The 14598-nt window shown below is 37.8% G+C and overlaps 1 protein-coding gene and 1 pseudogene across 1 annotated transcript in view; one reads left to right on the plus strand and one right to left on the minus strand.

Moving 5' to 3' along the window:
• Window positions 1-14598, plus strand: part of Jak2 (Janus kinase 2) — a 78242-nt gene that overhangs the window by 39185 nt on the left and 24459 nt on the right. Inside the window, exons 7-13 of the mRNA XM_036208925.1 lie at window positions 162-483; window positions 1184-1303; window positions 2559-2716; window positions 4884-4995; window positions 6559-6745; window positions 7317-7444; window positions 10149-10283. Coding sequence (XP_036064818.1) covers window positions 162-483; window positions 1184-1303; window positions 2559-2716; window positions 4884-4995; window positions 6559-6745; window positions 7317-7444; window positions 10149-10283 — 1162 coding nt within the window. The remainder of the gene's footprint in view (window positions 1-161; window positions 484-1183; window positions 1304-2558; window positions 2717-4883; window positions 4996-6558; window positions 6746-7316; window positions 7445-10148; window positions 10284-14598) is intronic.
• Window positions 13000-14241, minus strand: LOC118597390 (annotated as a pseudogene).

Raw genomic sequence — 14598 nt, forward strand, 5'->3', positions numbered from 1 at the left:
CTATGTTGTCACTCAGAATATTTATGCATCAAATGAAGGGTTTTTGCATATATATCAGATGATGGTTACATCAGCTTACTTCTCTTGATTGTAGAGCATCCTTATTGTGGGAAAAGGAATTCATCTTCCAGTTTTGTTTTGCATGTGCTCGTTATTTCTAGCTACAAGACATTCTTACCAAAGTGTGTTCGAGCAAAAATCCAAGACTATCATATTTTAACCCGGAAGCGAATAAGGTACAGATTTCGCAGATTCATTCAGCAGTTTGGTCAATGCAAAGCCACTGCCAGAAACTTGAAACTTAAGTATCTTATAAACTTGGAAACCCTGCAGTCTGCCTTCTACACAGAGCAATTCGAAGTAAAAGAATCTGCAAGAGGTTCTTCAGGTGAGGAGATTTTTGCAACCATTCTAATAACTGGAAACGGTGGAATTCAGTGGTCAAGAGGGAGACATAAGGACAGTGAGACACTGACAGAACAGGTAATCCTTACTGATACGTTCTTGTTCCTTTATGTTAAGAGCAATTGCCGTAAAGCAAACGAGATTGAGGTGTTTGAGTATAGTCTTGATTTTCTCTGCTGATAGAAACTTTATTTGTGTAAAGCCATCAAAGTTGTAACTGGAGTTCTTAAGTGTTTTATTAACTTTTGTGACAAACTAATTAGTAATGACTTTCTTACAGTTTCTGAATAGATTGAATTGTCTAAGTGATTTTAAGTTAACTGTTTCCTTTATTCTTTCACTATTGACATTTAAGCATAATCATAAAGCTAATTAAATGAAAATCTTTAACTGATTTTGATAATTAATTAGTTTTATTATATTTGCATTATAACATTTATTTTTTGCACGTGTATCAGTCATATATTGTTTGAGAGATTTAATATTATCGTTTTTTACCACAGTTGTTAATTCTCAAATTTTCTGATAATCTTTTTTTTAATATTAATTGGGTTAAGTTCTAAATCACATGAGGTTCCTACCATGTTTTAATGCTCTCATTTTTAAGTCAAATCAGGATATATAAACATAGTTGTAGGGCTCAATTTTTAGGAGATGTAATCACATTTAATGCCTATACATTGCTATCAATATCTTTAAAGAATTGTAAATGACTATCTTCACCTTCTAATCCTTGTTTGAAATGGCATTATAACTGTTTAAATGCTTTTAATTACAGGATTTACAGGTATATTGTGATTTTCCTGATATTATTGATGTCAGTATTAAGCAAGCAAACCAGGAATGCTCAAATGAAAGTAGAATTGTAACTATCCATAAGCAAGATGGTAAAATTTTGGTAAGTTTGTATTATGTATAAGAAGTGGTTACATTTTAGAATTTTTCAGAAGTATTTTAGAATTACTTAGATATTCTGGTTATAGTTACAAGTATGATAAAAAAAAGTACCAGCACACTTGTCTTATTGTGTGCATATTTTTGTACAAATATCAGCAGTCTTATTACAAATATTTATATATTTATATAATTAGAAGCCCCAGTTACTTACTCTCTTTTGCCAGTTATGGGTTGCATGTAATACCCTCTTGTTCAGACTTCAGCAGTCTGTGATTAGCTGAGAGGCAAGGAAGCAGGAGGAAGCATTTCTCCCCTGTCCTCCCTGAAATCATCATTTTCTTCTGCTGAATCTCTTGGTGTTCTGAATCCCATATTGTCTTGTTTCCCATGTGTATCAACTGTAGTACCTGCTGGTATTCTCCTGAGATTGTGACAATTTAGAAATGAATTTAGGATTTTTGTTTGTTTTGTTTTGTTTTGTTTTTACTATTTCAAAGACAGGTTCTCACTATGTAGCTTTGGCTGTGTTGGAACTCAAAGAGGTCCGCCTGCCTCTGCCTCCCTAAGTGCTAGGATTAAAGGTGTGAGCCACTGTGCCTAGCTTAGGATATATAATTATATTTTTATGATTTTGAATTTCTTTACCCAAGAACATAGTTCATTTTCTGTGTATTCAGAAAATATGTTTCATTGTACAAAAGTATTTTGAAACTTCTGATGATCATTTTCAACTTTTTAGTTAAGTTAAATTCAACATACTACATATTTACAGCTATAAGTTGAGCTTCATTTTTAAATTATTCAGTTACATTGATTATAGATGGAAAATAGATACTTTTTAATGTGTGTATGCCCTTTTCCATTAGGTAAAATGTTAATTTTTTGGCTGATTGTATGTTCATAAATATGTATTTTAATAAAAATCACAGTATACTTCCATATTCTAACATTTTAGTTTTTACATGTACATTATCCTGAGAAGTATATAAAAATAAATGTTCATATTTATAATTAATCTTAACCTTTATATAGATTAGATTTCTAATTGAGTCTAGCAGGGTCATTGAGGAGTATAGTTAAATTATGAATGTTGAGTGACTATAACTGGGAAGGTTTGTTAAGCCCATATTTGGGAGGATCTTAAAGATCAGATATAAGAATTTATTAGATCAGGCTGGGTAATTGGAAGTTATAAAAGATGTTTGTACAACTAGAACTTAATTTATTTTTAATTATGTGGTTTCTTTTCTGCTTAGGAAATAGAGCTTAGCTCATTAAGAGAAGCCTTGTCATTTGTGTCCTTAATTGACGGCTATTACAGACTCACTGCGGACGCACACCATTACCTCTGTAAGGAAGTAGCCCCTCCATCTGTGCTGGAGAACTTGCACAGCAACTGCCATGGTCCCATCTCGTGAGTAGTCCGTATATCAAAGTGTACTGTCAGGAACTGGCTTGGAGGGAAGAGCACTTGCTTTGCAAGCAGAAGAACCTGAGTTTGAATTCCAGGCATTATTTAAAAAACTGGACATAGCTGTATGTGCCTATGATTCTACCAGTTGGGAACAGAGACAGCCTGCTCCTGGTTCAGTGAGACCTTTTCTCCTGACAGTAAGGCAGAGAATATAAAGTAAGAATTGTAATACATGAAGAATTATAAAGGGACACCGAACATGTCCTGGACTCCAGAGAGATGCGTTTTTCTGAAGTAAATGTACAGTCACACAGTCAGTCCTCCTTATCTGAAGATTCCACATTCATGGTGTGGTCAGCTGTTCTTCCAAAATAGGAGTTAAAGAATAGTGTCTACCTGGGGCTGAAAACAAACAAATTAGAACATTCTCCCATGTATGTTGTACTAACGTTGAAATACCGTGAAGGAAGCACAGTGCTAAATTTGAAATTTGACATTATTTTTGAGTAGTCCAACCTCTACTGAAACTTAAATACAAAATGTGTATTATACCCACATTTCAAGTTTAGTACTGTGCAGTGGAACTCCACAATGCAGAAAAGGTTGTCTTTGGACATTCTAATATAGTTTGAATTTTATGTTATTCTGTTTTAATTTCTTTACCTTTATATACCTACACATGGCTGAGAATTTCTGTTCTAGTTTGCCTTCTGTTGCTGAGCAGAAGCAACTTGGGGAGAAAAGGGCTAATTGGCTTACATTTCCAGGTCACAACCTATAGACAGATTTTTCTTTGGGCTGCTAGCTCACAAATAACAACCTGGAGTCTTATTAATTATGAAAGCTCAGCCTTAGCTTAGACTTTTTTCTCCAACTAGCTCTTATAATTTAATTAACCCATATTTTAATCTCCATTCTGCCCCAAGGCTCGTACCTCACTGCTGTACTGCATGTCCTGCTTTCCTGCTTCCTCAGTGTGTGGCTGGCCATGTGGCTTTTTCTTCCTCCCAGAGTTCTCTCTGCCCGGAAGTCCTGCCTATACTGCCTGCCTAGCTTTTGGCTGTTCAACTTTTTATCACACCAATCACAGCAATACATCTTCAAACAGTGTACAAATATCCCACAACAACAGCCCATCATGGAGGGAAGACAGGGCAGGAGCTCAAACAAGAACTGAAGCAGAAACATGGAGGAACCCTCATCCTGGCTTGCTTTCTTATACAAAGCAGGAGGAGCACCTGCCTAAGGGTAGCAGCACACAGAGTAGGCTGCGCCCTCTCACTTCAGTTTACATCCACCATAATTCCCCTCAGACATGGCCACAAGTTGATTTAATCTAAGCAGTCTTTCCGTCAAGACTCCCTGTGTCCAGGTGACTCTTGGTTGTTTCAACTTGATGATCAAAGCTCGTCAGGACAACTATCATATGACCCATACCTTTGCAGACTTTCCTGTTTTTGTATAAATTATCTTGCTTTCAAATGTTGCATCTTCAAATTTTATGTACATAGCAAGGTTTTTGTTGTTGTTGTTTTGTTTTTGCACATGGCAATTCTTGTTTTTCAAGACAGGGTTTCTCTGTGTAGCCCTGGCTGTCCTGGAATTCACTCTGTAGATCAGGCTGGCCTCAGAAAGAAAGAGATCATCTGCTTCTGCCTCTCAATTCTGGGATTAAAGGCGTGGACCACCACGCCCAGCTCCCACATAGCAAATTTTAAGACTAGTATTTTTCAGTCAACCAAGGTTAGATTTGATACTGTTTTAAATATAGAGAGATAATTTTTGTATTAGTACTGCTGTAATAGAAGAGAAAAATGAAAAATACTTTATAATATATACTGTCCTCACTGTTAAATGAAGTTTTATGGGAGTATGTGTTTTTAATTATTCAATTTGTAATCAGAAAGCAGAACATTAAAATGAATGACTTTTCTTTGTGATTTTACTGTTTCATAGTGTCTTAAAAAATAATATAGTTGTCCCTTGAATTGGTTTGAACTCACTACAAAATAACTCAATACTTTGGTTTCTTTACCTTGAAAAATAATTTATAAATACACATAATGGGGAGGGGAGTCTTCTGAAAATTTTTCTTTGATTGTTGTGACCTTTTCTCGTGGTTACACGGTACACGCTGCCATTCACATTATTTCTGCTTAACTTATAGAATGGATTTTGCCATTAGTAAACTAAAGAAGGCAGGTAACCAGACGGGACTGTATGTACTTCGATGTAGCCCTAAGGACTTTAACAAGTACTTTCTGACCTTTGCTGTTGAGGTTAGTATGTCACATTTATTAATAGTAACATGTTGTATAATCTGTATTTCTCCATCATGAAGTAGTTCATTTTTAATACTCAGAATTATGGTTCTTGATATGGTAACTGGCACAATAATGCTTAGTATACCTTCATATACTATAAAATAAATAATCCATAGAGTTCATGTAAATATGTAAATGACATGTCTTTATTTGACATTTTATTTTTTGATATTTGAGTATTAGCCATGTTTCAAGTGATATTTCATTAAGTATACTCAAGTATACTCACAAAAATAAAATATTTACCAAATCATGTAGAAGAAAATGAGTGAAAAAAACATTTTCTGATTACCCGCAGTGTTTACTAGCTGGAACACGGCAGAGCGCAGAAACATGATAGTGCTTTCAATTAGTATTATAGTATGTGTTTTAAATGTAAGAGTGAATGCTTGGATGTCATCCAAGATTGTTTATGATCTGTCGTTAGCTTTAAAAATATGTTAGGCAGTTATGTGGTCTAAATCTTGAGAGTATTTGTAGCAACATACAGATTTATTTTACTTTTTGAAAATACAGAAAGCAGCCAGGTGATGGTGGCACACGCCTTTAATCCCAGCACTTTGAAAGGCAGAGGCAGGTGGATCTCTGTGAGTTCTAGGCCAGCCTGGTCTACAGAGTAAGTTCCAGGACAGACAAGGCTATACAGAGAAACCCTGTCGCGAAAAACCAAAAAAAAAAAAAGAAAAGAAAGATGTTATTATTCAATTATTTTCATAAAGCAACTATCTTGTATCAGCACATGTAGTGAAAGAATTGTCTTCAAATGCAGAAGGTCTATCTCATCACTTTACTATTATATACACCAACAGTCTTAGCTTCAGAGTATCTTCTAATACCATTTAACTGTGGTATTAAATTATTAACTCAAAATGCACAAATTTTTATGTTTATCATATGTGCCTAATATGAGTGAGAAGGAATCAGGGAACATATGACACAAACCTATGTTTCAGAAACTTGTCTGTTGGAAAACAAAAACTTTAAAACAGTAATAAAAAGCAGGTCAAATTGTTAAGATGAGTGAAGCAGTTCATAGTTTATTACATAAGACAAATATTTTTAAGATTAAAATAATCTAAAAAATGCCATACTAGAGATAATTTTAAAAATAGAATAATATACAATGGAATATGCATCTTTGCTGTGGAAAGGAGTTAGTCCTTTTAGGGAGGGTCTCAGCAATAAAGTACTAATAATCAAACCAGATCATGTGACCGCGGGAAAGATGGAGGAGGAGGAGGAAGCAGGAGATGATGAAGAGCATATGCTGCCCAGGGGAGACAAGGGGAAGCTATTACAGACGGTGCTATTGTTGTTCAGTATTTCTTCTAATGAGATCACTTGATGTCCGCTTCTGGAGGATATGGCATTGTGTTTAGATGCCTTCTGGAGGCACTGCTTTCAATGTCTAAATACTCTGTTGGTTGTTTTTATGATAGCCCCTTTGGCTGAATAATCTGCATGACTACCATTGTGATTTTTCCCTCTTTTTTTTTTTTTTAAACTAAACTTACATAGCGAGAAAATGTTATTGAATATAAACACTGTTTGATTATGAAGAATGAGAATAGAGAGTACAACCTCAGTGGAACTAAGAAGAACTTCAGTAGCCTTAAGGACCTTTTGAATTGCTACCAAATGGAGACTGTGCGCTCAGATAGTATCATCTTCCAGTTTACTAAATGTTGTCCCCCAAAGCCAAAAGGTAAGATGACTCTCCAGGTATTTTAGAGAGGCTAGTCTTGGACTGCTTGTGGTGGATGGTGATTTGGAAGAAGTAGCAAAAGGCAGTGAGCGTTTATAGGAAAGCAAGCTGATTTTTCTGGTGTGCTTTAGTACACAGAGCCTGAGAGTGACTGGAAGCTCCATTCTAAGATGTATCTTAAAGATAATTGCTTGCAACCGGTCAGCTGCTCACTTATGGAACTAGACAGTCTCACTATCAAATCCCTATGTGTTTTAAGTTAATACTTTCATATATTTTTAGGATTTTAGTTTTTAAATAAATAGTAAGATTGGAAATCTTTTAAAATAGCTTCTTTAAAATTCCTGAAATGATTGTAAGTTTGCATGTGTTTCTTATATCAGTCAGAGCTGAATACTAAAACTCCTACAGTGACTAAACAGCTTTGAGAGTTTCTTAGACACAGAGCGCACTCACATCACATCTTTGGAGCAGCTCATAGTTTTGGTATGCTTTGATTATATACAAATTCCTCCACATGTGAAACATAGATAGTTTGTGTTTTGTTTCTTTTTTTTTTTTTTTTTTTCAGATAAATCAAACCTTCTCGTCTTCAGAACAAATGGTGTTTCTGATGTTCAGATCTCACCAACATTACAGAGGCATAATAATGTGAACCAAATGGTGTTTCACAAAATCAGAAATGAAGATTTGATATTTGTAAGCCATTAGATCTTTATAATTGTGGTTTTTGTCCTTTTAAAGCAATGCCTTTTTTATTTCTTACCTTCTATTACATTCATGTGATACTTGACATACTTTATTATAAACTTACATTATAAAATTTTACTTAAAATTCAAGATTTATATCATTTATACAATTCATAAAATCTGTAAATCTTAGAAAATATGCCAGTATTACAGCAGAAATTAGCAAAGTTAATAGTGGAGTTATATTCTCTTTTCAGAAATTTCAAAATATTTTAAAAAATTTAAATTATAAATTTTAAAAGTTAAAGATCTTCTACAAAAGACATCTGTCTTGGCCCCCCATACGCAAACAGGTAAGGGAATTCAGTAGGTTATCTTTAAGGAACTGAAAACAAGACAGTATGTAGGAGGTGCTGCTTTAACTGTTCTGTGGTGTATTAGAGGGCTAGAGTTTAGTCTTTCAATCATGGAGGTCAAAATGAAAAGCATAAAGAAAGAGGGCTGACCCTAGGTTCGTTCAAGGGCAGGAATTAAAAGAGATTTATCTCTGCATAGAACTGGGACCTGAAGAATATGCATCTATTGTATAGAATGTGAATATTTTACCTGCTAGCCAGAGGGGAAGAAAATTCATATTCTCTGTTTTAATTGACTTAGAAAAAAAAAGAGTTCATAAATTTTTGAGTTAGGGCCAGGCGGTGGTGGCGCATGCCTTTAATCCCAGCACTCAGGAGGCAGAGGCAGGCGGATCTCTGCGAGTTCGAGGCCAGCCTGGGCTACAGAGTGAGTTCCAGGAAAGGCGCAAAACTACACAGGGAAACCCTGTCTCGAAAAACCAAAAAAAAAAAAAAAAAATTTTTTTTTTTGAGTTAGGCTTTGTTATATTACCTATATTATATTTGTTACCTACATGATCTGAGGAGCACTAAGCCAGTAAGTTAAAGACTGTACCAAAGATGCTTGGAAGAAACACATGCAGACTTTTTGAAAAACATACTCTGAGCCAGGAATATAATCCCAGCACTTCAGGGGAGAGAGACAGGCATGCCAGGATTTCCAGGCCATCCTTAGCTGCATATAGAGTTGAAGGGCATACTGGGCTATGTGAGATCTTATCTTCAAAAACCCCAAACAAACAACCAAAAGGAAAAGAAAGAGATCCTCTTAACTCCGGCTTCCAGGATTCCCATAGATAAAACTAACTGGAAACATGAGCTTTGTATTAAAAAATTGAAACATACTGGGAAATTATCTAGGGTTAAGTAGGAGTCATCAAACTTGCACTTCTTTAATAACTTCATGTAACTTTCAAGTAGAGACCATAAAATGTAGGTATTTAAAAGAAAAAAAGAGTTGAAAACATTTAAAATGTATTTAAAAGACAAAATTTCCAGGAAAAAGCATAGATATGAAAAATGTAGTCTTGGCCTTGCCGCTTAATAGACAGTGTAGAAAGTATATTGTGCACCTACCACTGAGGACAGAGTGAGTGAATTAGAAGACAGACCTGATGGAGCCCAGTGGTCTGTGTCTGCCTAGTGTGCTGAGTCCTGACTTTAATCACAGTACCCCAAATTTAATAACAAAGCGTAGATTTTTAAATTATCTTGGCTTGTGTCTGTCACTCCTGTCCTCAGGAGCCTGAGGGAGGAAGATTGTCAGTTTAAGACTAGCTTGTGGGGCAGGAGTGAATTCCAGGCCAGCCTCAGCCTCAGCAACAGTGAGAGACCAGATGGGGGGGGGGGGGGGGGGGCAGTAGGGCAGAGGAAGAGGGACAGAGAGTGTGAAGGGGAGAGGGAGAGGGATTCCAGAATGTAAAGGCACGGGTTTTCATGCACAACAGAAAGCGCAGAGGAACTGGGGACTTGACGTTGTTGTAAAGCCCTAGGTGCTAGAGCTTGGATTTGACCGCAGGCAGCCTTGCTTCAGAGTGCAGGGTTCAGCAGTTACTCTGGAAAGATGGTAAGGAATGTTAGACCTGGGGTAGTGGTGGTAGCTATAGCTTGACATATATCTGGTTGATGTCATGCTTTGGTGCTTCCATGTGTTTATTCACTTGTTAAATCAGAGCAGTTTTACAGGAAAATATATTACTATTCTTTATATGAAGAGTCCAAAGTATACTGAGTTCAAGGCTAACCTGGGCTACATAGTGCCAAGAAAAAAGAGAAGCAGGAGTGGGAGGGAGACTGGGGGGGAACACCCAAGACAGCAGAGGCACAGAGGGTTATAAAGCCTCCAGAAGGCCGGACAGCTGCCGCCACCACACACACACACAAACACACACACACACACACACACATACACACACACACACACACACGCGCGCGCACGCACGCACACACACAAATGCACACACACGCACACACGCCACGCTGCTCTACTTTGTATTGTACCAGGACAGCTGAAGGAAAAGGATCATTTGTAAGCAAATTTAGGCAAATACTGGCTCTGTAACAGTGTAGTAATTGTAGCCTTTGCAGGAAATATAAAAATAAGAAAGGGTCAAAATATATTTTATTTATTAATCCTTGTTTTCTGTTTTTAATTACCACTTGAGGAAGAAGAATTAATTTCAAACTTCAAATTTTGGTTTAGTTTATAAAGGAAATGTTTACTATTAAAAAAAGTTTTTGTTAATTGAATATATTTTCTAATTCCTTTACTTTATCTGTCTTTATTCACTTCCCCCTTACCTTTCTTTCTTTTAAAGAATGAAAGTCTTGGCCAAGGTACTTTTACAAAAATTTTTAAAGGTGTAAGAAGGGAAGTTGGAGACTATGGTCAACTGCATGAAACAGAAGTTCTCTTGAAAGTTCTGGAGAAAGCACATAGGAATTATTCGGAGGTGAGTATGTTTGTTGGACCCTTCATACATCTTTTTATACTATAGAAAGAAGCTCATTCACAAACACATGAAATGCATATGTGAGACTTCAAATTATAAAATTTATGCCTTTATTGCCTATTTTAAGTATGTATAATAATAGGTTTTATTATGACATATTTATGCACTTACAGAATGTATTTCAGATATTGAGTCCCTGTTAACCTCTTGGGTCCCCCTCCCAGTGATCCTCGCTCTCTTCCCACCTAACACATGTTCTACTTTTATCTCTTGGAATGTGTGTGTTTGAGACCTAATGTGTTTCTTCAGGGCTCCTTCCAGGAGCGTGGGTGAGGGTTTGTTTGCAGGAATGTCATTGTCTTACCAGTGGCTCCACCATTAAGGAAACCCTCCCCCCTCAACCATTAAAATCCTTAGGGAGTGGTGGGTCTCGAACTCCTCCCCCTGAAAGAGTAGTGAGGGGCTCCTCTTGTGTGTATCTGCTTTGAGTGCCAGAGTGCAGCGTCAGGGTCAAGCCAGGAGCCAGTATTGCATACCATCCTTTCTCCTGCTTTCACAGTCTTCTACAGTGACCCTGAGCCTTGTGGGTATAGTAGTTACTTTTCCATTGATGTGATAAACACCATAACCAAAAGCAGCTTATAGAAGTTTATTTTCCCTTGTAATTCCAGAAGGATAGGAGTCCATCATAGTGTAGATGTCATGGCATGGTGACAGGAGGAGGCAGCGTAACATTTTTCATCACAGTACAGGTGGGGGTGGGACGAGAACAGGAAGTGTGGGACAAAGCTATAAACTTTCAAGATCACCCTGTGAACTCCTTCCTCTAGTAAGGCTCACCTAAAGGACCCTTAACCTTCCCAAATAGCACCACCAAGTAGAGACCAAGTGTTCAGAGACTTAACTGTATCGGGGGCATTTCTTATTCAGACAGTCACAGAGGAGGCTGATAGAGATGTCTGATTTATGGCTGAGAATTTGAGAGTCACTTACTTTCAGTATTTTGACCAATTACCAGTTGCTGTGGTCATTGCTGACCACTACAAAAAGAAGCTTCTTAGACCAAAGCTGGCAGCAACACTAATCTGTGGGCAGAACAGTTATTTTCAGGGCATTTTTTGCTGGGGATATCATGTTCATTTAGCAAAACAGCAGTAGATTCACCACTCAGGCCTCTAACCCCTCCAGTCACAAACTTTTGGCCAGGTTTACAGCACCAGACATGAATTTCCCAGTGAAGCAAGTCTCGGATCTAATCAGAAAGCAATTGCTCACCCCCCTGAAAAGTCTGTCGCAGTTGCACCATTAGGCGGTATTGTCTGGCTAGTAGGTATTGTTGCATACAGGATCCATAGTTGAGTAAGACTGTTGATGATAATTTTGCCCTAGGAGCCAGCACTGTAAGGGCTAGCTAGCAGAGAGGAAGCTACTAGCCCAGTTCCGGCATGGCTTATCTATGTCCTGTGACTAAGGCATGTGGCATCTTCAGCAGTGGGCTCTTATAGTCTAGTTTGGTGCACAACCAGTAGCAGTGGTAATTGCCTGTATTATTTTGAGAGCCTCAGGACTCACTGACCAACTGTGTATAGGGAGTAGCCCACTCTCTGGTGCTGGGATATTTGCTTAACAATCTGTGGCTTCTGGGCACCGCTTTATCTACATATACAAGATCGCTCTGTTCACACTCTTGGGATTTTTATTTTATTTTTTTATTAGCTTACAGACTATCTCATTTACTTAGGGCTTTTCACACGTGATTAGTTTTTATTGACAACCCCCCCATAACTCTCCTCTCCCCTTCAATCCTTCAATCTTTTCACTTCCAGCCTTTCTCCTTTGACTTTTCTGTCTGTATCTGTCTGCATTCTGTATGTCCCCTCCCCTTAAAGAACCTTCTTTCCCTCTCATGAGCTCTTTGCTAGTGTCTTGGATGCTGTACTCCCATGTAAATTCACATGCACGAAAAGTAGATGGTATATAGGATGCACATATGAAAGAGAGCATGTGATAGTTGTCTTTTGAACCCCAGTTAGTTACTGCACTTAATACTGTTTTTCCCAGTTCTATTCAGTTTCCTTCAAACTTAATAAGTTCATTTTTCTTTATGATTAAATGATATTTCATTGTGTATATGTATTATATTTTCATTATCCAGTCATTAGTTGATGGGCATCTCGGCTGTTTCCATTTCCTTGCTATTGTGAACATAGCAGCAATATGAATGGATGTGTAGGTATCGCTAGTAGGCTATAAAGTCCTTTGGATTTAGTCTTAGAAGCAGTATAGCTGGGTCATATGGAAGTTCTGTTTTTTTTGTTTTTTTCAAAACTTTATGTTTCATTAATTCAAAGTAAGTCTCATTAAGATGTTTACACGGATACATGAAAGAATGCAGGGCACAGGATGCTTTAAAAAAAAAAAAAAACAGAAAGGCAACCGTTATCTTGTGTGAACAGTGGACTCTTGAGAATGTTAGAACTGGACAAGTGATCGAGAGGTAAATAAGGCCGGCAGCCACAAGATCGCTACGCACCAAATAAACACAGTTAAGACAGGCTACTTAAAGAAAAGAGGAAGTTGAACTTTGGGCTTCTCAGAAGGTCAAGTGCAGCGTGGCAGACACTGCCCTGCAGCGGTGAGCCCTGCCACTCCATCGTTTCTCAGAAGAAGAGCCAATGCATGGTGCCAGCTGATCTGTTGTTCCCAGTGAAGGCAGCCCTTTTCAACAGAGGGCGGGGTGTGGCCTAGGTGTCTCCACTTAAAACAGCAAGGCAGTTCTGCAGCAGCTGGAGGTTGCCCTTTGCATGCTTTAGTTCTAGTTCTGCAAGTTCCACTAAATTTTTTCTGAATGCAGCAACTCTTCTTGTCTTAAGATCTATCAGTTCTTGTTTTGCAGACTCAGAGATTTTCTCAAACTTCTGACAGCACAACTATTGGGAAGTCTCTGCCTGTAGAACATCTTTGTTTCTTGCTCTGGCCCTGTCCAGGGCTTTATTGGCATTTTCATAGTCCACCAGTGACCTGGACCTTCGATAGAGGAGGTTCTTAGCTGCTTGAGATTCCTGTAAGTAGTACTTTAGCAGGTCAGAGAGCTTGAGGTCCTTGTCAGCAGACACTCGGGCCTCTATTTTTCTTGTTTTATCAAATAGTTCTGAAACTTTGAGGAAAAACTTGCATATATCTGTAGAGTCTTGAGTTCCTAAAGCATATAATGAAGACCCAATTCTATTGTAATCATCAGCAGCACTATTGTGAGATCTTGTCATCCTGTCAGACTTCGCAGACGCATCCTTGACTCGGTTATGATATTCTAAAAGGAATGTTCATTCATGCTCGAAGAAGTCGTCTACGTCCTTTACTCCTGAAACAATCACTTCATCCGCTGATTTAACCATGTTCTTAAAAAAATCCTCAAGCTTTTCTTTTTTATTTTTTCCTCGAACACTCAAATCTTGATTATACTCCAAGAAGACGTGGAAATTTAAATCTTTTCTCAAAATAGGATGCGCTGCCACACTACACAGGAACACCTCATGCATTGCAACCGTCTTCTTGAAAATTGCCAGATATTCAGCTTCTAGCTCCTGCTTCATCTTCGTGAACTCCTCATCGACCCTTCTCCTTCTCCGAGTTTCTGCAGTTTTTCCCCGGGAAGCATCGAAATCAGGTCTCAGTGGTGCTGGTGGGATAATGTAACCTGCATAGTTTTCATTTTCAACGAAGGAATCATGTGGCCAGATGAATTCCTCATGTTGTCCAATGACTGAAAATTCATTTTGTTTAAAATTTGGCAATGAACTCTTTGTGTGAACAGTAAATTTGACTTCATCCCGTTCACTAAGAACATCCGAAATGTCCACTTGCAGGGCGGCATCACTTTGAAGATCTACATTTATTGCTTTAAGTCCGTGGTCTTCCTCCGAGAGGAAGTCTGGGCGTCATCCAGGCCTTCCATCATGGCTGCTTCGGAAGTTCTGTTTTTAGGGGTTGTGTGTGGGGGCGTATGTATGCATGTATGTATGCATGTATGTGTGTTTGGAGGTCAGAGATCAGCATTTGGTTCTCTCTGTCTATTGCTCTCCACCTTACTTGTTTTGGAATGTATTTATTTCACAATTTCATTCATTTATAATGTACTTGACTAGATTGGTGTTCAGGATACCAGGCTCTGTCCTCAGTTTTTTTCCTGTATGTAGAAAATTGTCCTCAGCAACAGTCACTGTCTAGGAATAGATCCACTATGAACATAGAGTAAGAGTCAAACTATAAAACAGTCTCCTTTAAGCACTAATCATTTTAGGAAATGGGACATTGA

Source organism: Onychomys torridus, chromosome 1 (assembly GCF_903995425.1).
Source record: "Onychomys torridus chromosome 1, mOncTor1.1, whole genome shotgun sequence".
Lineage (NCBI taxonomy): Eukaryota > Metazoa > Chordata > Mammalia > Rodentia > Cricetidae > Onychomys > Onychomys torridus.